The 27,213-nt window shown below is 38.5% G+C and overlaps 1 protein-coding gene across 6 annotated transcripts in view; it reads right to left on the bottom strand.

The window, feature by feature from the left end:
* The window catches only part of frmpd4 (FERM and PDZ domain containing 4), a 48,580-nt gene that overhangs the window by 12,436 nt on the left and 8,931 nt on the right, over nt 1-27,213 (bottom strand). For 2 of the 6 annotated variants that reach the window (XM_044217783.1, XM_044217782.1), the window contains exons 3-5: nt 9,418-9,534; nt 3,351-3,511; nt 2,953-3,055 (exon numbers count right to left, since the gene is read on the bottom strand). In XM_044217783.1, the coding sequence (XP_044073718.1) occupies nt 2,953-3,055; nt 3,351-3,511; nt 9,418-9,534 (381 nt within the window). Of the gene's footprint in view, nt 1-2,952; nt 3,056-3,350; nt 3,512-9,012; nt 9,276-9,417; nt 9,535-16,620; nt 17,051-21,122; nt 21,324-24,745; nt 24,873-27,213 lie in introns of those variants that run through there. The other 4 variants (XM_044217779.1, XM_044217780.1, XM_044217781.1 and 1 more) reach the window with 4 other exon arrangements.

Here is a 27,213-nt window from a genome sequence, read left to right as displayed (position 1 = left end):
TATGGCGACAACACACACATTTACCCACATATAAAACAAACAAGCTCAACCTCTGTATCTTCATTTCTGATCAACTTAAATGAAGTACGTGAAATATAAATAAACATAAACAAAGTCATATATAACTATTCAAATACAGTTCATCTCTATCGAGTACACACATCTTTTATCCTTCATCAATTGAGACTTCAACAATATGATCAAGGCCTTTAGATTCTGACCACTTTATTATGTCCCAGGTGTCATTATTGTCCACCTATCTTACATTCTCAAACCAAAAAACACACAAAAAAACAAACAAAAAACTAAAACCTCAAACTAGGTTTAAATTTAAAGTCCATGTTTTTATGTACCCATTGCTTGTAATACCTCTACCGATATGATTTCAAATTGATTTAATTTGTTCTTTTCCATAGCTATTGTCTTTTCTATTTTCAAATAATAACACATTTCCTTTTTTCAGTGTAGGGTAGGAGGAGATCTGGATTTCCAGTGTTTGAGTATAAGTTTCTGAAATACAATAATGAAAAAAGAATGACCCAACTCTGCAGATACCTCACTGTATCCTGTAATATATCTTGAAGTATACAAATTGATGGATTAAAATTAAATTTCACACCCAATACCTCTGATTTTGCAACAATCCCAAAAATCATGGATCAATGGATCCGTAAATCCACATTTAAAGGTGCAATATGGCCAAAGATTTGGCCAGAATTTTAGTTTAAAACGTTCAAAAAACAAACTAACATTATCAACAGAAAGTGAATAAGTAACAGTTCTGACGTTATGTCAAAGACGTCTATGTATTGTGTTGTAGAGATATCTATTGAAATGAGCATGCTAACCAGCTAGCTCCGGCCCGTCCTGTGTTGTAATACCACTTGTGCCTCGAGAGGCAATAGTGAGTCACTGTAGCGTCCAATCTGCCCTCAGTCCAACATGAGAAGACAAAGATGTAGAGCTCCCCCGAGGGCTTGTCAATCACGTTGAAGGTACAGCCCTCGGTTAGAACACAAAGATGGCTGAAGCTCCTGGCAAGAAAGCTTTATCACCCTCCCAACCACCCGCTCCCAGCAAGAAACCACGTTCCACAGCAAAGAAAAGAAGCGATATAAAAAGAAGTAAACAAGAGTAAATATTGCCGTGGCTTTCCACCACTGGAGACAGCTCTTGGAGAGTAAAGAGATGCGGTTTGATGCTGAACTTGCAACATTTCTTTTAGAATGGTAAGTAATATCTAACGTTGACTATTACAACATAAACTGTACAGGAAAATATTTCAAATGGTGTCGCTAAATGGTTTTGATGCGGCTGTTTTCTTGCTACAATGTTCTTAGTAAAACTGAGCTAAGCAAGCTATAACGTAATGATAGTAATGTTATCTTGACTGGCTCTCAGAGTTTCAGCAGTTTGTTTGAATTTTGCGTATTCTTGGCAAAATGTTGGCTGAAATGCTGCCCCCTATTTGTTTGGAGCATGTGGCCAGGAATTACACATTCTACCTTTAAGACAGTTCCCTGATATATTTCTATTATATTTATTAACTTTATTTCCTGTACAGTAGATTCTCTACATTATTTTATATTGGATTAAACGCAAATTTTCATTGACTGTGATATCTCTTGTTAAATTCCAGCATTCCCTCCACCTTAAATTTGCATTAGTTCTCTTTATATCTTGGTTCCAAGAATGTATTCAAGATAGCAACAAAGTGTCTACAGAATATCACAGGTTTCTGTAAACTTTACCTGTTAATTTCTGATCTGTTTCTAAATCAAATATAATTTCCTCTAAATGGTGAATGTAAATCAGAAGTTTGGATTAGACTTCTGAGTTGCATATACTTGAACAATTCTGCATTAGACAGACCAAATTTGTATTGCAAATCAGTCCAAGGAATACATTTGTTTACATTCATTAAATCAGTTTCTATCCCTCTATCCCTCCATGTAAAACCAGCTTAATGGTACATTTTGAAGACCTATACAAGGATTGTTCCATAAAGAAGTATTTTTGATTGATATCGGCTCAATCAAAATACTCTATAATTTTTCTCCACGTTGCTGCTAAGTTTTTTACAATGAAGTTGACAAATTGTATGTTTTTATCCTTTGAAAATATATATGAAAAGAGGTTTTTGAACTTGAATCCATTGCTCTTGTGTTTCTACATGGCGTAGGTAAAATGCTTAATGTTGCAAGATGATATAATTCTAGATCTGGCACATTAAATCTCCCCTCCAACTTTGGAAGATGTAAAACCTTCCTTTCAATTCTATGATTTCCCCCTCCATATATAAAGTCTGTAATAATAGACTCTTTTTTTAAAAAGAATGTAAGTAATTGATATTGTAGAAAATAGAAATAAGAACTTTGTCATTTCAAATAGATTTATTCTTTCTGTAAAGTTTATGGGAAGAATCATCCATTTAATTAAGTCAGATATATTATTGAGTAACAAAATAAAATTGTCTTTATATATCTGCTGCTTATTGCCACTTATTACACATCCTAAATTTTTAATACTGGTTGTCCACTTAAATGATTGTTGTAAGTCCAGATACAGATGTATTTATACTACAATCACTTAAACCTCTTGACCAGGTGATCTCTATTTAACTATATATGTGACTATATATGTGACTTCTAAAACTAATTGGCTGCACCATTGGTGATTTATGTGGGCCCTATTAAAGTGGGTGAATACTTATGCAAACACATATTTAGTATTTTATATTTGCAATTAATTAAGATCACTTTGAAGAGTGGACATTAAGTGTTTTTTTTTTCTGTTGATCAGTGTAAAAAAATTTACTTTGATTCAATGTTGTAAGACAATAAAACATGAAAACTTCCAAGAAGGTTGAATACTTTTTATAGGCACTGTAAGATTATCAACAACAGGTTTAACAGCAGGCAAATGGCATCTCACCGTAGTGTGTCATCATACCTGACAAGGTCAATAACCCTCTCCCTGGGTGCTGAACTGACTGGCTCATCATTAATCATGATGATCTCGTCCCCTGGGATCAGCTTGCCTTCTGATGGACCCCCTGCCAACGCATGCCAAACAAGAGTTAAGTGGTAAACACTGTGCACAGTCATGCTATTTTTCTTGATTTTCTTGGTTTCTTGTCTTGCGGCTCAAGACAATAAATGCTTACTCATTGAGCGCTGTTAAAATCAATGAATCATCGACGAAAACTACAGCCTAAGTGGGTTTTCCTCTCTCCTTTCCAGCTACATATTAGGAGGATTTCATCTCCTTCGGGGAATGCGTTCATAATGGCCATGGATCGAATGAGTCACTGTTGTATTAGAGCTCACTGTGCAGCTGGGGCACTTTACCTGGTGTGACTGAGCGGACCACCACAGGTTTCTCACTGCCTGCCACAAATCCAAAGCCTAGCACTGGGTCTCGTCTCATCTCCACCTTCCGGGGCGTTGGTGTCACAAACTTGTCCCCGTCCAGACGAACCTCCTCCAGGGAGCTGCTCTGGGAGACGTGGCTGTGGGAATAATAAAATGTTGTTTTTGTCACTACTTGTTGTTTTTCTTACATTGTGAAGCACTGCTTTTGTATGCAGTGTTGTGAAACCACTGTTGTGTAGCAATGAAAACAGAAATGTCGAATTTTACATATTACTTATGTTTGCTGTATTGAAAATGTATTCAGTCATTGCACCACATGAGCCATAGAATTGATTTAAATATTGGTACAAGTAAACTGTTGGGGACATATAAAGATTTCAATTTGAATTTTGAGTATTCATGACCCTAAATATTCAATAATTTCAACTGGAGCTGAAACGATTGGTTGATTAATCGATAAGTTGACCAACAGAAATGTTTTCAGCAACTGTTTTGATATTTTTTTAAGTAAAGTTTTAAGCAAAAACTCTACTCGGATTTGCTGCTTATCTGTTTTATATATCATTGTAAATTAAATATCTTTAGGTTTTGGACTGTTTGTCGAACAAATCAAGACATTTGAAGACATCAGAATAGGCTCTGGGAACTTGGTGATGGGTATTTTTGGCAATTTTCTGAAATTTCTTTTTAGACCAAATGATTAATCGATTAATAGAGAAAGTAATGGGCAGATTAATTGAAAATTAATTAATTATTACAATTTCAAAATATTCAGGCTGAACTAATATAACCACTAAAAAGAATCGGCTACAGGAAACAATGACAGCTGCAACTCACACTGGAGAAAGCTGTTTACGGGGACAGCAATACACGTAACTACTAACTGTATAGAAAATGGTTGTTTAACTTGTGTCAAAATCCCCAAAATGTTTGTAGACAGGATGCCAGCTATTGTTTTGAAATAAGGAGCTAGTGCAATGCTGCAAAAATAGAACATGTGGGCGATGGTAATCAAGCTCCAATGCAGATATCCACTGTGTGCTTTACCAAGAGGTAGTTACAGTTTTCTGTAGTACTCACACTGTTCTGTGTGTTACAGAATAGGCTTTTGCCTTGCCACACTACTAAAGATGCAGGACAGGTATGATGGAGAGTGTCATGTTGTTGAAACCTTGTGACTGCCTGAGTTTTAGATTTGCTATCTCGATGGTTCTGGAGTCCTGATCAATGCATTTTTCTTTGTCCTTGCAACACAGTTATTATTCATTTGGCTTCTTGAGCTCAAAAGACGTGCACAAACAGAATGTAGCTTTCACATATTCTGTAATCAGAGTTTTTACAGTGTTTCTCCACTCTCTCTGGCTGCAAAAGCAGAAGCAGCAGCTCCGTATGGTGCCAACAATGTTGGTTAATTGAAGCTGTGGGCAGACAGTGTGTAATTCACAGTTATTCTTGACACGTACTATTCACCACTAAACACTAACAATTAATCTTTCATGGCACAAAGTCACAGTGAGATCTGTCAATCGCAATCCCAATACTATGAAAAAACAAGGGCAACAAGTTGTTCAAAGCGAAGTGATTGTCAACTGATATTTTGGAGGAGGATTCAACAATTATTTCCCAGAGCTATAAACTCAAAAAAAAAAAACATGTGATCTGTCACAAGAATGTAAAATGCAGCTGCTAAACAGATAACGAAAGCTGACAGGAGGTGGGAAGGATGTTTATGCCAGTTTTTTCAACCTTTATTTGTTGTGGTAATATCAGTCCTGAACCAGAAGTGAACCTCACATATAGAGAACTAAGACTTAAAATAGAGATTTTATATGTATAGATTCAATCCTAAATAATCCTAATCCCAGGGAAAGAATATAAAACAAAGTAAGATAAATATTACAACCAGTCTATAAATATTGACTTTACTAGCCAATTCTAGTAAAATGGGGCCTTTATTGTTTGGAGTGGGGTTAAAAGGTCTGCAGCACATAGCTACAGTGGGGAGCAGACTTTGCTGAGCCTTAAAATGAACCACCTAAATCTTATTCTACTATTTATGTTAAACAGTACAAAGATGCTCTAAATGAACCATATGGTTTCCTCTTTTAGCTCCAGATAAAATCCATTGCACTGCTTTCTATTCAAGCTGAACAAGAGTCTGACGTTTGATAGGCTGAGCTACAATAATCTATAGAAGATAAAACAACAACATGACTTGCCATATTCTAGGGCTGGTATTCACTTTCATTTGAAGAGCTATTACTGTACCACCTTAAAGGTTTCTCAAAATTAAGACATTTTACATAAATCCGACTGTTTCCCATTACAAGGACGATGTTCTTATCCCTCATCCCACTCCCTTGTTTTGCTCTGCATGCTTTTATTATGCAAAAGGAAGGAAGAATGAGTAAGATAACTTTATAAGAATAACAAATGGTAACTTGTAATAAGACTAAAGTTGTGTATTACATAAAAAGTATAGCAAAAACATCTGATAATATAAGCTAATATAATATGTACTGTGTTAGTATTATGCAGAGGCCATAATGTATACATTTGCAATTAAGATATTAACTTCTTTGTTTCAATTAAAAATCACATAGTCCCAAGTCTTCCAGTGGTGGGTTTGGTAATACATCTGCAGTACAGTGTAATAAAAAGATAAAAACAGCATACAAGTTTTTTGTTAAGTGGGATGGATATATTTGACTTTATGCTGTATGCTTTATACTGTATATACATACTGTTTTTTAGGCAAATGTTTCTTTAGAACCAAATTCTCAGATAAAAAAACTATTTAAAAAATGACACACTTCAGTCAGACAGTTTTTTAAGTCTGCATACATGTAAAGCAGTCTTTATGCTTATTACTGTACACCAATATTGGAAAAGTCAGTAAAGAGGGCTTTTAAAAATGGCTACCCAGAAGCTAGGGGCTATGAGAGGAAGACACATTAGTAAAATAGAGTAACAAAGAGTTACATTTCAAAGCTGTTTAAAAACAATTTTGTACATCCATTTCAAAATGAATAGTTAAAATAAACACAGAAGCCTCTAGTTTCAGCGTGGTGTGGTACAGTAGTATGGGCAGAAAGACTGGCAATGGTATGTGCAAAGCCTGCGGTAACAAGACTTAAAAGGTGGAGGTGGAATTGAAAATAATGAGCTGAGTGGGTTGTCCCTGTACCATATTTACCTGAGGCCATATAGGAGAAACACTCATTCCGTCATCTTAAAAATTAGAAAATATGTTTGTGTCAAATAAGTTCAAATAAGTTTAGTGTCCTTTGGTGACTTATTTAACAAATTCCATTTCCATGTGAAAAAATAATAATTAGCCCTGAAATTTGTTATTGTTATTATTGGAATGAAAGTGGCAGGGGATGTGTTGTATTATTGAACAGGACTGCATAAAAATGTGAGGGTGGGAAATACTATCAACATGTACAGACTCAATAAATAAATAAAAACTAAGCACTAGTTTATTAACTTTATTATTTCAGGCCCTGTATAATATTCCCATAATATTCATGGACTTAGAACACATCTGGTAGGATTTGACTTTAAAGTCTACTGTTTTTGACTTTATTACTCATATGATGTCAGTATAATATTAAAGGGACTGTTAGTCTGTGTGCAAAATATTCACAACACACCCTCAGGATTTTCCATACCCAACCCGACAATGTGTGACGGCATAAACAGGAAAACACACACCGGCCGTTACTGCCAGTTAGAAGCTAGAGGCCAGAATATCAAATGGATTATTAATTGGTGCATTTAGTAACCATTTTTTACACATTGTTTTTAATTGTATCATTTTAATGCAACAAGCATTTGAATCAACCAAAGTGTTTTCTAAATGTATCAGTTAAATATCTGGTTATAATGAACCATTCAAGTCAATAATTATTTCAGCGGCACGCTCAAGCCTCCAAAAAAAAGAGTCAGAAAGTGTTTCTTTTGTTTATTTCCCCCCAGTTTTTTTCTAATGCCTTTTAAAGTGACACATTTTGTCCTCACCCTTGTCACCCCAACAAGGAATTAGTTTCATACTGATTAAATACCATACAAGTATTTTGACAGTCATTATAAGACAACTCATAACAACAATTACTGCAGTGAACTCTATCACTTTACAATTCTGAAGGTCCTTCTAACACACATTTGTTTGGATTTGTGTCAGTTTTATCTCTCAGATGACAAACTCAGCAGATTGTGCACAAATCAAAACCATATGGACCTGTGCATTCAGGAAGAGTACTGTCTCCTCCCCTGCATGGCCACCTGCTAAACATGGCTGGATTCCCATTGTGCAGACAGCCATGCAACTAATAGTCCCTAATCATACTCATTAGCTGCGAGTGCCCACAACACTTTATACAGCAATCAGAAACTGCACTGTGAGCTATACAGTTAACAAGATGAACAGAAATGAGCAGAAAGAAATGCTGGCAAGACTGTCACTGTACAAAGACTATTTTCACTCTTGTTTTCATAAAACATAGTTTGGACTAAGTGGAGTCATTACCAAAAGCAATATCCTGCTACTCTTGCTCTGAAAAGCTGCTTTGACACGGCTCACAACTTGTTGGTTATATTTGTCCTGCGTGGAACACAACCTTTTTTAAATGACTCAATCACAGACGGTTTTTATTTGCATATTTTTTGCTGTGTCACTCCTCCTTTTAGGGGACTGACTCCTGTGAATTTTCTTCTAACCTCCCAAATGGAAATCTAGCTTTGTTTATTAAATGTGGTAAACATTTTTGATGAAGTCAATTTTAGTACTGATGGAACCACAGTTCACTTTACTTTGACATCTTTGTGTATTGTGTAAAGATATTACCATCCTGCCATCTCACGCTTGGCCTTTAACAAAAAGTCTGTAATTTTTCCAGTGATACTGATCCACTCAGTTGAACAATCCTCCAGAATATAGCCACAGCAGTCTCTAAACTACATTACATCTACAGTATGTTAAATACTGTGTGTCACACTGTAAATATTAAATGGCTACTGCTTTATTCATGTGCTCCTGTCACGCAGACTAGACATGTGTTTAATTGAGAAATACAACAATTGAGTATCAGCACCTTGTAGCTTTGACAAACTCAGATGGCCACAGAGGCAGAAACAGACAAAAACAAAAAACAAAAGCTAAAGCTAGATCCAAAACAGCCTCTACGATCTGCCTCATCCAGACACACTCTGCATCCAGCACTTTCACCGCTCCCTACTTCTTACATAACTACTCTGACATCACGCTTCTCATGCTGTAACCCATGTGTGACAAGTGCTCACCTCCTATTCTGTATACAATGCAAATATACAGATTTTTTCACATTAGAGAGATGCATCTAAAACACAGAAATTACTGTGCACATTGTTACATTACAATCAGTATTAAATGAGAAGAAGTAACAAATGAAAGGAGCATACATTTAGCAAAAACAGTCTGAATTTAGTATGCAGCAATATTTTGAGATCTAGTATGAATGCATTTTGCACATCTCGGTTGTGAAAAATTGAGGAAAGCCCAGCCCAACAGAACAGATGAAACAAGCAAACCCTCACTTGTTACGTTAGAACATGTGCACACAAACATGTAAAGAATCAGTGGAGAGTTTCTTTTTACCTGCCTGTACAGATATCCAGAAGTGCCAATTACGAAGGAACAGTTATGCTGATAACACTATAACCCGGCATTCCCCTGAGGAACGTGCAGACTCGCAGATCAAAACAAGTCCCTGCACAGGTGAATGTCTTCATCAGCAGCAAAATACACACATACTCTCAAAAGCCCTCTTCTGCATTTGGGAGACTGCATGAGGAGTATTGAGGGTGTGTGAGATTGTGAGAGAGAGAGTGGGCAGGAGCAGAGTGTGCGCAGCAGTGGAGGGAACAGAGAATCAGTATTCTGAATGCACAGATGGAGACAGTGTGGAGGCAGTGACGTGGCTGGAATAATCACAGGTTGGCAAAGCTGAAACATCTGGGACAGAGAAAGCTCCCCCTGTTTCTTTAAACACAGGGCACTTACTTGATGTAGCAGTCACGCCCCTCTCTAATGGTGCCCATGTCCCATCCATTGGGGGGTCCCTGTGAAGCACTCCAGGTCCCTGAAGGGGGGGGCCAGCCTGAGGATTTGGTCCTGTGGCTGCAGATGAAGAAAGGGAAGAGAAATTAAGCATAGATCATCTTCATATCATATAATGTGTGGGTTCAATGAAACCTACCTGCATAACACCTGTAGTATCAAGCTCTGAGGTTATATGAAAAATCAGTTGATCTAACTCCACAAGAATTTCAATATTTGAGATATTTAAATCATAATAGAAATAAATTAGTCGTGGGCTGAAGTGATTCAGCCCAAGTGATAAGAGATCCTATGTCTGATTCCAGCGTGATAAACAATGTTCCATAGCCACAGTTCACTTTGAATACAAATCAAATTAATTACGTGTGCTAGACACACAGGCGGAGTTGTCATGCTTCACTCTTGTGCTTTGAGAGGCATGAAATTGGTTTTATTTCTAGATGTCAGCACATTCTTTATAAAAGAAGCCCAGAGGAATTTTCTTTCAAAGTAGTAATTTGATTTGCTTAATGCCAAGACGATTTGATAAAGTTAATCAGAGAATACAACCAGCTATAACCACCGTTCACAAAACAATTGATTGTAGTCTATTATGAAAGACAGTGCCTGTCTAATCTAAATTTCAGCTTATTTTCTGATTTTACCAGCAAAACACAATTCTGCATAGCCTTTTTCCTGTGCTACAAGTTGGCAGAGTGCAGGTATTGAGGAGAACTGTAATTGGTTCAAATGTTTTCATCTGTCTTTTTGTCTGCACTCCCCTCCTTGTCTTCCCTTTATCTCTGTCTTTGTGTCTGCACACTGGTGATGCTATGAAAGCAGTGGCAGTAAGTTATGTCACTTCAAAGGCTTGTCTGCCGTGTAACAGGGCTCTTCGCATCCATTATTCAAAGCCCCTCTTTCTTTCCCTCTAAATGTTTCCCCAGTTACTGTACCGACAATAATAAATTGTGTGCAATGTGCTTGTATCTGTATGAGAGTGTGTGTTAGTGGGGATGTGCTGTCTGTCTGTATGGGTGCACGTGCCCATTTCATGACATATGAATAATATATTGTCAACTTAACACAATATATAAGTTGAGAGAAAGGTTAGAAATTTTGTAAAGTGATTCAGTGCAAGAGTTAGGCACTTTGTTACAAAATAATGCAACCTAAGCCGAAGTATATTCTGGGGTCACTTCAAGTCCTACTGGATGCATTAAATAAGAATTCATAAAAGAACATGTCCTGTAGCTGAAAATGGTGTTTTTGTGCACTACATTTGAAGTTGGGCTCTGAACACAGGAAGCAATGTGATTTCTTTCCCAGTACAGTGGTGTGTTTGGAGGATATTAGTGTTTCCACATCGATATGGATTTATTTGACCTACAGTACATTAGCTGGGAGCAGGCCTTGATGGTGTATATTTAGAACACATTTCCTGCAGCTCAAATGATGTGTGTGGACACAACTGGATATTGTCTGACACTGTTGGAGCCATGTTCACCTCATTGATGAGTCCTAGCTGTACCCTCCATCTCAGCTTCTGGGGTAAAGCAGCATGTTAACACAAGCAGTGCTTGATTTTCACATTTTACTCGAGAGATGTAACACATAAAAGGTAAAAAATTGTAGCATAAGAATATTATTTTATAATGATAATAATGATGATTGATTTTGCAGGATTAAACCTTTAGCAATGATATGTTTGACATTTCTCCAAAGGTCTACAACATAATAAAGCATATTGTACTTACAGTTTCAGACGCTGTGCCTTCAAAATGTTTCTGAACTGACAAATTGTTCCACAAAATCCACTTTCTGTCTCTCAGTCACAATATCTCTGTATTAACAGCACACTCATAGATACTGTGATCTTTGATTTCTTTTGTCTGCAGGCAGGAGCTGCATTTTGCCATTGAGTCGCAGCAGTCCAGCTTACAGAGGGGCTGAAAAGGTTCACCCACTGGTGGACAGTGAAACTGATCTTCCTCAGCTAGCATTAATAAATGATGCCTGCACAGTCACATCGGACTAAGTAATCAAGCGCAAAGTGGGCAAGCCATGCTGCACAATTCATGAACAGGTTACCCAAGAGTCAGAGAGAAGACAATTAGAACAAGAAATTAGAAGCAAATGTAGGTTCCCAAAGGATTTCTCTCAGGACAAATTGCACTAAAACTAAAAAATGTATAGTGACTTTTTTGTATATCTCTCTGGATTTTACTTACTTTACTATTTAGTAGCAAGCAAAAGGTAATCTATGAGAGACATTCACAACAAAAGGAAAAATTACTCATAGTTCATAAAAATCAATAAAGTGCATTGCAATTACATGAAAGCCTCAGCCTTTGCTACCACAGCAACTAACATCAGGGTTTTAGCATCTAACTTGGAAGACTACAACACAGTTTTATTTAAAGACTTCATTTTGTGCATCCATCTTGATATCTTTATTAAGATATCAGTGGCAATAGTATGTCATCCAAATTTATCAGTAACTATAATTTGGAAGATATTGTTTTAATTGTCTGAGAGATGGGGAAAAGATCACTTTTCAGCCCTTCATAAAAATTGCATGAACAATGTGATCCTTGCTTTATCACAGTAGTTCACTTTCGCTTTCATCTCACTGAATACCAGCTGGTTGGCAAGAAGCATTCTGGTGTGTTCTGAGGGCTGAAATCCTGTTAATGTAGGGAGTAACTATGCATTATAGACAAGCCACAGCTAAGAAGAGTACATTCCAACACAGACACTCAATTTAGTTTGAATAATTTACATCGACAATCTCCATGAGGGTTGGCTGTATGAAACCACACTCTAGTGTCACATGCCTGCCATTACACATATTGAGAATTAATGAAGTTTCATGAGGTATTAAGAAAGTTATTTCCTCTGAGAAGTGTTTGCATCAATGACTCTCGTTTTTCTTACGGTTCTTACGGCTTTCCCAGCATGCACTGTGCGAGATGGGGAAGTATCCCGGACAGGTCCAGAGAGCAATTTTTCTTTACATATGCCATCATCAATTAAACATCACATGATTCTCTTCCAGTGCAGTTTTAGTGTCTGTGATTGACTATGGCGATCCAGTCTCATAGGATCTACTGTATTAACAATATATTTCCTTATGTTTGAGCAACATTCAGCACAGTCTCTGCTGCATAAATACACACACTTAATACAATCACATTGTCACACCTACATTACCGGTAGTTTTAAAGACAATTAATGATAGAATATATTTGTGGTCGTCACTCCACCATCACTGAACACATATCCAACTCTTTACAAAGTCAAATAAAAATAAAAGGTATTTTTTCACTCCCTTTGTGTGACAGGGTTTCAAGTATGACTTGAGATACATGGTGAAGAGGCAGAGGAGACGTTCCTTTCTCAGTGCTCTTGAATTAAACAGAGACATTTATTCAGAGCTAGACTGCTAATGTGATTCTGTTTGGATATGAAATCTGTGGAGAGACGGCCAATGAGATGACCATCTCCTGGGAGGAGGCCGGGGACTGGAGCAGAGAAGCGGCTCAGACAGCGAGGAACCTCTCTGATTAAAAGCCTTATTCCTCTACTTTTTTTTTAGACTACCTTAATCTCGTTGAGGGCAGAAACGTACTGCCTTTTGTTTCAGAAAACAGCTGCTCTCTGCTTGACTTCTCCAACCACCACATTGGCTATAATCCATGTCGATATGGCAGCATAATAGAACATGGTCCAATCTGCTATTTATTCTTAGCTGTTTAAGTAAAAGCTATCAGTGATTTCAAAAATATTGCTGACCATGTAGTTACACATAATTACTCAATTTCATGCTGCTGTTCTTGTCCATTCTGTGACTTATACATCACAGTTTTTTATCCACTTTACATTGTGTTTATTTGACATCAGAGAAGAAAACACTGTGTTTTCCTGATATTTGCAAGAAACCACTTTCATATGAAGCAAACAATGATGAAATGACATCAACACAGCCAAATCAGACAGCCTGGGGGACTAGAATTTCATACATTATTCGGAAATACTGACATTTTCTACCCAACACTCTCTTCAGAATAAGTGTCTATTACATATATGAGTGTCTATTTTCCCTATTATTCCAACTGAATATTGTATTTCTGTGTTTGTCTTTGGAAGTACTGATATTGTTGCCATGGGCAACCGCACTATCCTGAGCAGCTCTCTGGTGTCTCTATATAGAAAGGTTTTTGGTTAGTTAATCTCTTCTGGGTGGGAATAAAACTGCATCTGGGGAACAGCCCACCCACTATGATCCTCCTGCTATTTCACAGTGAGTAAGTGAGCCTCACAGTCCCCCTGCCTCAAGTTTACCTGTTAAACAGCAGAACACCATAAGCCTTTTAAAGAGCTACTACACAGTAATTATATAGTAAATAACAAATCAGAAACTAATGTGTGTGATTGCATACACACATTACATATACACAATACATTTCTCATTAGACCACATTGACTGAACTGATCATTTTATATCCAGCTGTAAAATAAAATAGATGTAAAACTAAAGAGACATCTGTGTTTTCATTATTATTTCATCATTCCTGTGCATTTTCCCAGGGCCTCCTTTGCTCTGCAGTGCTCTATGTAAAACATTAACCAAATATAGTGATGAACTTACCCTGTGGGCACTGGACTAGACTTGGATTCTACTGCATCTCATTGTGCTACTCACTGCTTTTATGCTAAAAGCTCTAAAGGACAGAACAAAATAAATGGTTGCCTGAGACCTCGTCCACCAGCCAGCTGGCTCCCATTTCTGACCCTGAGCCATTTCTGATCTACTCTTCCCTGAGAGCTTCTGATGTGACCAGCTAAGAATGACAGATCTTTTGGTCTTTGTGTACTCTGATGAACATTCAGGCTAATCAATTTGTGTCCAGACCAGTGATTTCCTGTGTAAAAAAAGTTTGCAGTCAAAACATGTCGAACAATGGCTCACAGAATAGATTTTTTTAAGAAACACAGCCAGGAATTAAGCCACGCAGTCCAAATAAATTTGCTTTAACTGTTCTTCCATATTATTCATGTTGAGGAAAAATCTTGCCAGCGCCATCCAGAAAAAAATTTCCTCTTACACATTTAATGAAAACATCTCTCTTTTACATAAGGATGACTAAAAATAGATGCATCATCATACATTAACAAAATAATCTTTTTTAATGGATGCAATGCAAGCTTGCTCAGCAGTCACCTACACAGACACACATTTTAGCAACCCTATTGAGTCAAGCAATCACTGTGATTGAGCAATGATTGATATTTTCTATAAATATGTGATGTACATGCTCATTATCTCCACAGTGCTGTTGTCGACAAACCACAGGATGTATTAAAAGTGTAACAGCACTTCCAGCTAAGTTAAGCCCAAGTTCTACATGGAAAGATCAAACCAGAGCAGCTTAAACAAATTTGGTCAAATGGCTCAAACTTGCTTTGTTCGATACAAGAAGACAGAGGATGAGAGTAAGTTATCTTTCAGTAAAAGAACATCAACAGGTGGAAATGTTTGCTATATTGAAACACAACAAAGAATGAAGAAAATAAGGCAAGAGCATGCTTTTGTCTCTGACAGCAGACACATCTGGGGGCGTTGCGAGGCAGGAGGAAGAGACAATGAGGGAAATGTTCCCTTTCTTGTAGATCTCTAAATACATGCAGTGGGTTTGTTCTATCAACCTTAGCCAAACAGCACCCTGCTGACTTTAATTCTTGCTAGCAGCTGAGAGGGAGAAAGCAAAAAAAAGCCAGTGTAGCGGTGGTCAACTCATAATCAGGGATAGCATCGTGTGGCATTATTAACAGTGACAGGATGCAGTGACGTTGGTGGTCTACTGGGAGCCGCATAAATGCTGCCATGGAGGGATATTAACTGGAAAACAACGGTCCTCTCATCTGATGGAAAATCCCTGCTACCTGCCTGCTTTCCTGCAGGAATGTTAAAAAAAGAAAAGCAGTGATTTGCTTATAACAAAAAAAAACTAAATACTGAGGTGCAATATTATGCTTCAATGCTACAGTAAATTGCTGTAATTGTTTGCTGTCATTTTTCTGTCTATTTTAAAAAAAAAGTAATGAAAAAAATGCCAGTGCAGTCTGTTGATGACTCATAAGTGGGATGAAATGCAGTGAATGTGCATTCTTGTGACACATACAGTATCTTGATTTAATATTTCCCATTTCTGATCAGCTGTTCCCACCATCAGTTTTTTGTGTTTCTGATGGAGCCAAATCCCCTAGGAGGATTAGTGTCCACTGGGGCAGATCAACTCAATCTAGCAGACCCATGGGTGCATAAGGTGAGGTGTCTACCCTGGCAATAAATAAATTCCTCTGGACTGTCAGTTTAACGTACACTTCACATATCACATACTTGTCCTCACTTCTTGTAAAAAAAACAAACCAAATTTTCAGTTCTCTCTTATACTGAAATTTGCCAAAATGATGAACACAAGAATAAGAATGAAAACTACAATTTGGTGTTTTTCTATTTTATTGTTTTAATTGTAAAACAGCAAGGATTCTACTGCTCTACATCATCTGTAAGTGTTCATCTTCCTGTTGGCCAGGGGTATGTGAACTTGACAAAAGACAGATCACGCTCAATTATTTATGTGAAGAAGATATGTTTATATTATACTACCACAATATGATGTTTGAAAATGACTTACAACTTTACTGTGAATTGGTGGTCATTACCCATGGCCCTGTAACTGAAGTGGTATAAAATCTGAAACAAATGCAGTTAATTTTAGTAGTGTCCAAGAACATTTGTGGTTTCATGATACACATGATCACAAAACATATAAAGCAACAAACCATAACCACTGTCTGCAGTATAAGAAATGTATGAACTTAGATACAGACAGTTTAGATGCATGAACCACATCAGCTTCTGCATCCACCCCCACTCCCATCTACCTCACTTGCTCATTCATTTCACATCATACGTGACTGCACAACTTGCTCTCTTGAGATATCAATAACTCAGCATTTTTAATCATCCCCACATGTGATTCCTGTGTCACTCTCTTCTCTTCTCTCATGCCTATATGAACATACATAATACCACCTACTAGAGAACGAACAGGCACATACACAGACGGGCAAATACACGGCAGCATCCATCGGACTCACCCTGACAGCTTTGGCATCTTCACAAAGCTGAACACATCCATGTGTGCTGCAGACTGCAGTCAAGGCTACCAATTTACCATCTACTTCACTCCGGCTCCATTGTCCCACACTGTCTTTGGCACCGAGGAATAAATAATTCAGAAAAAAAAGTGGAGCTTCCACAAGTCAGGTGGAGAGATTAGTCCTGTTGTCTGGGCTTCTGCATGGTTGAGTGATTGCTGTGTCTTCGCCTCAGCAGCGCAAATCCACAGCCCATGGAAAAGGATCTGGCAGAGCAGCTTCCCCCGGTTACATCCTTCAAAGCATGCCTCTGTTAGCTGCGTTAAGCCACCTTCATTTAATTTCCATCGCGGTGGAATGATGTGCGGGAGCCGCACAGTAACAACAGCTTTGGAGAGAGGCAGAGAGAGCCAGAGCCATGGGCAGAGGGAGGGGGGGGGAGGGAGGGACAGGGGTGGCGGTAGTGGTGGGAGATAAGAGTGGAAGAGAATGTGAGAGGATGTAGTGTATGTATGGTAGTAAGGGCCACAAGAATTACTACTAAAAGGATGCAGCCAGCTTCCAAGAATTCCCCAAAGGCTAGCCTCATCAATCCTCAATCATGTGGTGCGTTTCCAGAAAGCAGGAGAAAGGGTTGAAAAAGATGAGAGATGAAATGACAGAGACACACTGCATGATGTGCACATAATGTGAGAAGCAGTGAGAGCAGCTGGAGAGACAGGAGGACCTGATGTGTCCCCTCCCCAGCTGAGGTCTCTGCCTCACAGCTGCACATTAGGATGCCCATACTGTACACTGCATTTGTTTTGACCTTTCAAAACAGTTCAGCTGCTAAATGCTTACTCTCAATGAGGCCATTCATGAGAGGCCTCCAAACATTTTAGCAGCCCACCCAACACAAACAAACACAGAGCTGATGTAGTGGTCTCAAAAGAAGATCAGGATTGTTAGATCGCCTATGCAGAATGGAATTCCATAGTAGATAATGAGAACTGGGTTTGTGTGATCAATCAATGTCCAGAGGGGAGAAGATGAGGGCTGTTGTGATTAACAGTGCTTCACGTGGTTCGGCTGCACGTTAACAGATGCTTCAAGCATCTCATTTCCTCTGTGATATTTCTTCAGATCAAAATACATCTGAATACATTTTCATATCTTTCTCCATCTAGTTCAAGATGTAGGCCAATTTCAATGTGCTTGGTACGTTCTATTTCATTTAGGGTTTCAAACCCTGATAAACTGATAAAGACATTTTGAAATTTTAAAACCACACAAATCATATTTCAGCCCCATCACCAGATGAAGAATCACCACGTGTCTATTATCCCAAAGAGGAAGAATAACCTATCATAAATCAAACACCACAGATAGGCACTTATGTCGAAAAGCACCAAGAGCCAATTAGCCTCGTCTATGGCTCAGACAGTTTTGATGAAAGGAACTTCTCACAGTAATACAGACAATTTACTCTGTTATCCTGATATGTGATGTGCCTACAGGAAACACCCAGCTAGACAAAGCTAACATCAAATATATTCTATAAAAGGCATCGCTTCCACTCAACTATGTGTTGGAACATAGCTATTTACTATCATCAATAAATATACCTCAAAAAGTCAATAAACTGTGGAAACAAACATAATATTCTACTTGTTCATTTATACCACAGTATTGTCAAAATAATACAACTTATAGGGTTAAAAGAAAATATTCCCGTACCTAGTTACATTCAGTGTGAATCTCTGGTGGGACCTTGACAGAATAATAAACACTGTAATCAATAAAAATGTCAGGTAGTAATGGATAAATAAATACAAATACAAATATTAGTTGAGGAATTTCAAGCTACGATTTGTTACTGCTTCTGCAGTCAAGTAGCAACCATCCTATATTAAAATGCCACAACTTGTAAGGCTCTGCAGGGTGAGTCAATGTGCCTTTGCTGAGAGTGATACATGCAATAAAGAATGTTGTCACTTCCACTCAGGCTCAGATTTGTTTGCTGCCATAGAAAAGATGCAGCTTGATGGGTAAAAGGGTGAGCCTCCCGATTGCCCCCGACAGATTTGAATTTTTACTTAAAATTTCTGAATCTATGAAGAGACTTTATCCAATTGTATCCAGTATAAATATAACAGATAAATCCAAAAACGTGGAGTGAATCATTATGTTAATTACATTCTGAAACACAACAGTTTGCTGATGATACATCTCTGGCAGAGAACAGGCAGTCTTTTTTTGGGGAGTACACACAAGACATCAGCGATGCACTGATGAGCGAGGAGAACATGTCTGACAATTTGCTTCAAATGCAACCACTGTGTCTTGTGGCGGGAGGTTTGAGAGACTCAGCGTATTCTGGACAGTTATATTTGTCCATTTGGGCTTGCGACCCAGAGGCCAACATGAGTGGCAGAGGATATTAAGGTCAGACAGAAGAGTGATCTAAGGAGACTATGGCTGAAGCTTTGACCGATAAAACCCTGCTGCCCTGTTGATCCCTAACTGTCCTCCCTATTAAAACAGCTGATTTCAGTCATTCTGGCACATTTGGCCACTGAAAACCCAGCAGTGCTCAAATTTAGCAAGTCCTGCCTTTGGATCACATTGCTTGCCTTTAAAAGCTAAAATAAGCTGAGCATAACCACTTTGCATAAATTGTTAACCTTGCAAAATAGCAAGGGCATAAATGTATACTCAATGCTCAAAAGCATCACAACACTAGATTTATCAGAAAATGTCTACAGAATGGGACTGTGAGATCATGTTTTCATATAAAGTGTTATACTGCAGATTGAGCAGCATTATAGACTTCAGTGTGCAGTAGAGTGATCTGAATTTGTAGCTTTTACTGCTGTCTGATCCCAACTTAGCATTAGTGGCCCTTGGCCCTCAACCAGATGTTTGACAGTGGCCACAACAGCAAACTGCCCTCAGAAACCACACTTCGGTAACTGTCTCATCCACTGTGTTTTGTTTGTTTGTGTATGTCAACATATATCTGCCTATGACACACCTCAGTACCTTAACTTTTCCAATCTGTTAGTGCGACACTAATTATGACTGTGCCGCGGTTGATTTATTCAGTGAATTAAACCGCTTTTAGGAGGGAGTTTAAAGATCTGAACGCTGTTTTGCCATGAATATTCAGTGGCGTGACTAATTGGGATAAGAAGTGAAGTGTTACCTGGCGGAGTTATGCTACACTTTGAAAAGATTATGGATTTGGTGTGCCAGTTTCACTACACCTGCTGATAAAGTTCAAAGTAATACTGGGAGGCTGTAGCCTATTCTGTGTGGAGTGAATAAAACAACATAATGGGGACACTGCCAAGATGCTCAACACATACAGTTACTGTGTGCCTGGTTAACGTGCAGGTTATCAAACATGCTTATATGGGTCATTGGCAGGTCATGCTTGGTGCATCCATCCATTTCTCTTCTGCATTCGCTTATCTTGTTCAGGGTCATTGCAGGTTGAAGCCTCTCCCAGCATGCACTGGGCAGGAGACTGTATACACCATGGACATTCGGCAGTCTATCACAGCTCTACAAACTGTTCTCATTTTGTTAAAATTCTTATGAACATTATTCTTCTTAATACTAACTTCCTACATGCCCAACTAATCTATAGCTAACTAAATGCAAACTTGGGATTTGTTGCTCTTTCAGAATACGCCCACATAGGCCTTCTTCACAGCAGACATTTTGACTTGTTATAGCAGGTGTTACTATTACTGTTATTGATTGCCCTGTTCCATTTAAGTAACCCAGTGAGCCAAGCCAGTGAGTGGTGCATGCACAATAACTGGACCCTTTACTGACACATCTAAATGGAATGCAGCCATCAACTGATTACAGTTATTAATTCCAGCTGTGCTTTTCCTAATATGACATGTCAAAATGTGGCGGTGAAAAAGGCCTATTAATCTGCTGTAAGCCTACTGTATGCCTCGTTCCATCAAGCATCTATAATCTATAGCCTTACAACACTGATGTTTTAATAGAATATAACCATACATTTGTTTCAGCACACTACTGTCACTCGGGTGCGAAAATATAAAAGGAAAAGTTCTCGTGAAAGTTGTAAACACCAATTATTTTCAAGAAGGTTGTGAATCTTGAAAAACCTTGCCAATCCCACACGGACATACAATACAGCATTACTGCGATGCAGTGGTAAAGAATAAGTTGGGTAACCCACGACCTTGTGTCAGCAATCTGTATCAAAACAACAATCACAATACAAACAAAATCAGTTGTTTTTGTTTAAAAGCATTAACTGAGTCAATCATTAATTCTCATCAAAATGGCCGATGGAAGGCTGAAGTGAAAAGTTTAACTGTCTCTGTTACCCTCTAATGCATAAATGTCTTAACAATCAAAACTCTTGGTACAAAAACCACTATCAGTGCACTCATCCTTAGAGATCTAACAGTTGTGAGTAACCAGCTCTGACTGAATTATAAAGTAAGCACACCAATCCACAGCACACTACTCACTGAATGACAGTGAAGACGCCGAGTTCATTGTCATCTGTGTCCATTGCTGATGACAAGTCTTAAATGCAGTACTTGTTTCTGTTTTTCCTGTCCAGGCCTTTCAAGCCTCTTTCACTGATGTGTGCTCCCGTCCAACCTCCTGACTCCAAAGTTTCTCCCTGCTTGAGTTGGACTTTCCATAGGCAACTGAGCTTGTCTGACTAAGCCACTCAGTTATGATTACATACAGTGCCCCTGTCCAAGTGAGTGGCCAGTGCCCTGGGGGAGGAGACCGAGCTTGTCGCTTCTGCCTCAGTAATGAAATAACATCACATTCCGGGCCAGTGCATCAGAAAACACAGAGGGATCAATGCTGAACAGCTGGACTCCAATGAGTTGTTGTGCTGGTTGTTGGTTGCCACAATGAGCACAGCTCATGAAAAACATGTTCTGTTTGGGTGAAATTCACCTGTGGTGTTTCCATATTTCAACTTGATTCTATTGGTCATAGCAGAAGAGTTAAAACATATCTGACATATTTAACCCTAACCCTTTCCAACAACTGAAACTAACATCAGTGTTTTATCTTGATGGTATTATTTACAACATTTGCAACCAAATTGCAGTATCTGAAATATTAATCTGATTGCTGTACGAGGCATTTGGAAATGGCATGTGTTTTATCATCCATGAGAGCTCAAAAATTAAGCTTCAACCATAATCCAAACTCTATCACTGCCTGCCAACTGTCACCCTTAACAGAGCCAAACCTAAATCCTATATAAACCACAGAATTAGATCTTAACCTAAATGTTATACTGTAGCATCAGGTATTATTTTATTATTCATATTTTCAATGTATTTTGCACACATCTATTGTCAAATAATGCAGCTTGTCACACTCTATTTTAATAAATACAGTATATTTAATAAGTCCACATTTTTTGATTTTTATCTCCCATAAAGCCGTGGCATTTTAACATCATCATAGTTCACGCTGGATTATGCCATGCAGACTCTCTCATGCATGAATGGCATACACAGTCTTCCATTAGTTATGAACTGAGGCACGTGTCTTTGCCTCTGCAAGCAAATAGAACTGCTTGCATAACACATCCCATGCCATGTATACACAGAAGTCTGACAACTGAAAGTCCAGCTCCCTATAGAACAACAAGACAGTGTAACAGAAAGTCTGACAATGTTTTTCATGAAAACATTTCTTGCTATATGTACAGTACCATGCTATTTCAGTAATTTGTGCACTGGGCAAATTGCTCACACACTGTTTCTCTTTATGTATATACAGTAGCTGTGCATGACCAAATGACCACAATGGAGCACTGTGTGAGGTTAAAGCAGACAAAAGCAGACCTTTCTGTGAGATAAATACTGCACATGAATCCATCCAATCATGTGGCCAAACACCAGCCCCTGGGCCACAGCACGCTGCATCAGTGGCCTGTTTTTCCGTGACACACAGGCCGCACCACTTAGAGTGGGAACAAGGGATGTTCAAAGTGCATTAACCCTGCGCAGTGTACAGAATCACATTTAGCACGTTGTCTTGGGGTCACAACAGTGATGATAGGCAGTGTGTGTTCTGAGACTCATCTGATTTAATGTGCTGTTCACTGTGCGTGGGTGGATGGCTCATTTGTTTCCTTAGAACAATGTGAAGCTGCATGCTTCTTTGCAAATTGCTCTGACAGATTATATGACGGCAAAACACAGTTCTGATGAATATCTGATTAATTAGTAAAATACAAAACATCCCAATGCTCTACAATAACTAATAAATAATGGCTAAAACAAACAAGCAAAAGCAAAAAGTGCTTCCACATACAAGAGATACAAGTAAATGTCCAGTCCATCAAAGCAGATTTGTACCTCACATAATAACAGCAAGGAAGGGACGTTTTCATTACTTTATGGAGCAGAACAAACAGTAGATGCAGTCATTTGCATAAAATGATGAGAGTCACTCCATGCAGAACAGGAAAACTCATATTAATATAAGACTACTGCTTAGCCCTCACTAAAGGTTACTGATATTTGTAAAACCGTCAACTGCATTTATTCCAATAATGTGATTTACACTATTTGGCTACAAATCTGAATTGGGATAATTATCTTTTTTGCCATCACAGAAGAATACCAAATAGGTCATTAATAATAATTAATTAAACAAGTTGGAAAGCCATTAACGGAGGTGGACAAACCCGTTGCTCTCATTAAAGTCTGAAAGGTGTTCTTGCTGTTTAAATCAAGCATTAAAGGTCCAGTGTGTAGGACTTAGTGGCATCTAGCGATGAAATTGCAGTTTGCAACCATTTGAGTACCACTCGTCTCACCCTCCCGTTCCAAGCGTGTCCAAGGAGAAACTACGGTGGCCGCGAAACTTGCGAAAAACGCGAAAGGCCCTATCTAGAGCCAGGGACTGGTTTGTCCGTTCTGGGCTACTGTAGAAACATGGTGGTGCAACATGGCAGCAGGAAGAGGACCCGCTCCCTCTGTAGATAAAAATGGCTTATTCTAAGGTAATGAAAACAAAACAATTCTTATTTTCAGGTGATTATACACTAATGAAAACATACCTAAAAATATTATATTCCATTTCTGCCAATAGCTCTTCCTAAATGTTACACACTGGACCTTTAACATTGAAGTACACTACTTAATGAAACTGCAGAATATCATTCATCATTATATTTTGTTGTGCACAATTAACTGTCAGTAACATAGAACACAAAAGCAACCCCAACAGGCAAAAAAAAAAAAGCAATTCTCCTGATAAACTGTTAAATATAATCTTACCATAGACAGGAAGTACACAAAAGTCAATTGCAGTCAATAAGATCCCAGGATATCACATTCCTCAAATCAGATTGCCACTCTCGTGTCAACAAACTACAGAAGCTCCTCCCTGCTGGCCTGGGAGGATAGGATTCACAGCATCCAGCAATTATCTGTAATGTGGGACAAAAATCAATGTGCCCATGGAAAGCTGCTAAGGTCACCAAGCCAGCGTTGTCACTTGAATCAGAAACACTGCGCTGCTGCAGGCTGGGCTCCATGCCTATCAGCCAGCATCTGTGAGAACATGCATCATTTGTAATGCCATGGATTACGATAATTATTAGCTTGACGATATGGAAGATAATTGTTTTTTGCATGTGATAATGGTAGAATGGAAAATCATCACAGATTTTCATCTATTAATACAGATGAAAACTATCATTTTAAATAGGAATCATTTCACAGAACTTTGTTAATTGTATTAGTTTTCATATCTATTTCTTTTAAACTATATTATTTTTTATAGTTATAGTTTACTTTTAGTTTATTTTTTATACCTCAGTCCCAAACAAACTAAATGTCTTTTCAATTGCATTTTTGATAGTTAGTAGGAATGACACATAACTTTTTTGAACTTTAACTTTAAGGCAGAAATCAGGGTCCACAATCTATACTGTTGCAGTTATAGATTAGATTTGTTACACCAATTCCTGTTGGATATAATACAGATGGGTGGGGGACATGTTTCCACCCTAAATATTGTAAATCGCTCATCGTTGAATGTCTCTGTTGTCAATCATTTTTAAATTTGAGAGGGGAAAAAAGTGAAACAGCCTCAGACTCACCTCTGCTGCTCTTGGTTTTTGTCCATACTGCTGCTAACACAAATTTCATTTTTGCCTGTATTGTCAATTTCCATGTCTTCACTCTAAGGTAGATATTCACAACTGGAGCTAATGAAGGGGAAGCTTCGGGTGTGCCCTCTTTGTGTGTGAGAAGATCCCGGCAGTACTGTAAGGGGAGGGGAGGCCTCCTTGAAACATTGATAGTCTGGTGTAAATTGTATTAACGGCAAGTGGATATTGAGAAGAATGAAAAATCAATACCTTGTGGCCAGTAATGTTTGGAGGATCAGGCTGAGTGGAAACATGAGATGGCATGGGCTAGCCTTGACGCAGAGAATGTTTCTGTAAGTGGTTAATCAAGTGCTTGTCTGACATCTAGATTGCATTTTCCTCTCACCATTACTCCCATTTTTCCCCTTCACTGTAAAGAAGATGTGCTATCAAATGTAAGAAATGGTAATCAGAGTAATAATAACATTAACCAATCTGATATAGCTGCACTCTAAGGAGATTGAAAATGATGTTTTGTCTTAACAGCTCAGTTTTCAAAAGACTAATGCACTGTTTTTCACTTCTGCACCAAATGCATCTACACTAGGGTGGTATACACATGTTTGATTCTCAGACAATCTCCTGGAAATGCTGGGGTGTCTGTGATGACTCACTGAGTTAAAATGTTGCATCTCTGCTGTGTTAAGTGAACCCTAGCATTTTGTTGAGACCTTAAATAAAGAAAAGGAGACATAGAACATATTTTCTACAGCTAAATACTGACAAAAGAGAAGTTCTTATTTCTACCCCACACAGCATTGTCCCAAAGGTGATGGAAAGTCTTGGCTCTTTATACTCTTCTGTTAAACCTAATCTCCGTAATCTAGGTGTTTCTTTGGGCCGGGCTTTGAGCCTTGACCAGCATGTAAATAGTTTGGATCGCTTCTGCTTCCACCAAACATTGCTAAACTCAGGCCCGTTGTGCCCATAGCTGATCAGGGTTTATTGGTTGTTCCTCGCTCCAGAAAAGCAGCTAGAGACCCATTTGTTTAGACTTTATTTTGTTTAATTTGTTTATTTTTATTTTACCTTTTGTTTTTAGTTGGTTGTCTGCTTTTAATGTCCGTTGCTCTGTCTCTTATTTGCTTTTGTGTTTCTTTGTTTTTTGTGAAGCATTTTATGACATCTGTTCTTGTTACGGAACAGACCAACCCGGAGACACAGGTAAGGTGATTTCGAGGGTTTATTGATTACAGAGATAATTAGAGAGTTTGTAAGAGCAGAGAAGATACCGTCCCTTGGATCACTGATGGGAGTGAAGTGCAGGAGCTGGATAGCTGCACACGAGGTGACGGGAACTGGAGTCACACACACTGGAGACGGAAGACACTCTGGAACCGGGTGAGCACTGTTACCCACAGGAGACTGGAATCGAGTAGAAGGTTAGTAGCTCTGGATGACTGAGAACCAGGAATAGCGTCGTAGTAGAGTCCGTGGTAAACTGAAGGTAGGAGGCGTAGCTCTGTCCTTCTGGCGAACGAGACCGGACACTGACTGAGGTGAAGAGTGGAGTTTTATAATGGAGAGGAGTGGCTAATTGCCACCAGGTGTGTGTTGAGTCACAGGTGCAGGTGTGCGATGGGTGACAGGTGCTGGGAATTAATAATCAGGTGAGGGAGTGCAGAGTGAAGGGGAGCCTGAAGTGCGAAGTGACAGGACGAGAACAAGACAGACTGTGACAGCTCTTGTAAGGTGCTATATAAATACAATTATTATTATTATTGTTATTATTATTATCTCCTGCCTACATAACAGGCATTTTAAAAATCCTCTGATATAGCTACAAGCCACTCATTTTTTAGCTTCTTAGGGTTGTTTCTCAATATCTGCACACTAATGGAAGAGAAATAGGTGTCATAAACAGAATGGTAAGTGAAACTTTTCCAAAGGTGCCGTTTCATTCTCTTTTGGTGGCCCACTAGGACAGATTCTCTCTTTAATGTGGATCATTAAAGGTTCATAACACTATGATGCCATGGGCTGCTTGCACCAAATCTTTGCTTGACAGCGCACCAGCACAGACAAGTGACATAAATGAGGCACTGCATTTGATCAGGGCTAACTGTGTGGCAATTGGTTTGTGGCAATATGATTAATTGTAATTTTGTTATATGTGGGACTATCATATGCACCACTAAAGCACAATATTCACTCGCATGAGAAGGGACTTAAGGTGGGTCTTGCTTTATTACCTGATTTTGAGGCTCTGTCTTGAAGAGGGGCCCGGTGTCTTACATTGTTGGATACATGTACTTACATGACGCATATTACTAATTTAATTTGTGTTTAATCAAATTACCAAACAGCAAACCTGGGGCTGTAATATTCTGTAATAGAAATACTGTACATGGTGCACAGGAAAGGGGTTGAATGTGGGATTAATAGCCCAGCAACTCATTTTTGCTCCGGGACCCCCA

Source organism: Siniperca chuatsi, linkage group LG12, assembly GCF_020085105.1.
Source record: "Siniperca chuatsi isolate FFG_IHB_CAS linkage group LG12, ASM2008510v1, whole genome shotgun sequence".
In the NCBI taxonomy this organism is placed as follows: domain Eukaryota; kingdom Metazoa; phylum Chordata; class Actinopteri; order Centrarchiformes; family Sinipercidae; genus Siniperca; species Siniperca chuatsi.
Note: the sequence above shows the minus strand (reverse complement) of the source record. Positions and strands in the feature narration are given on the sequence as shown.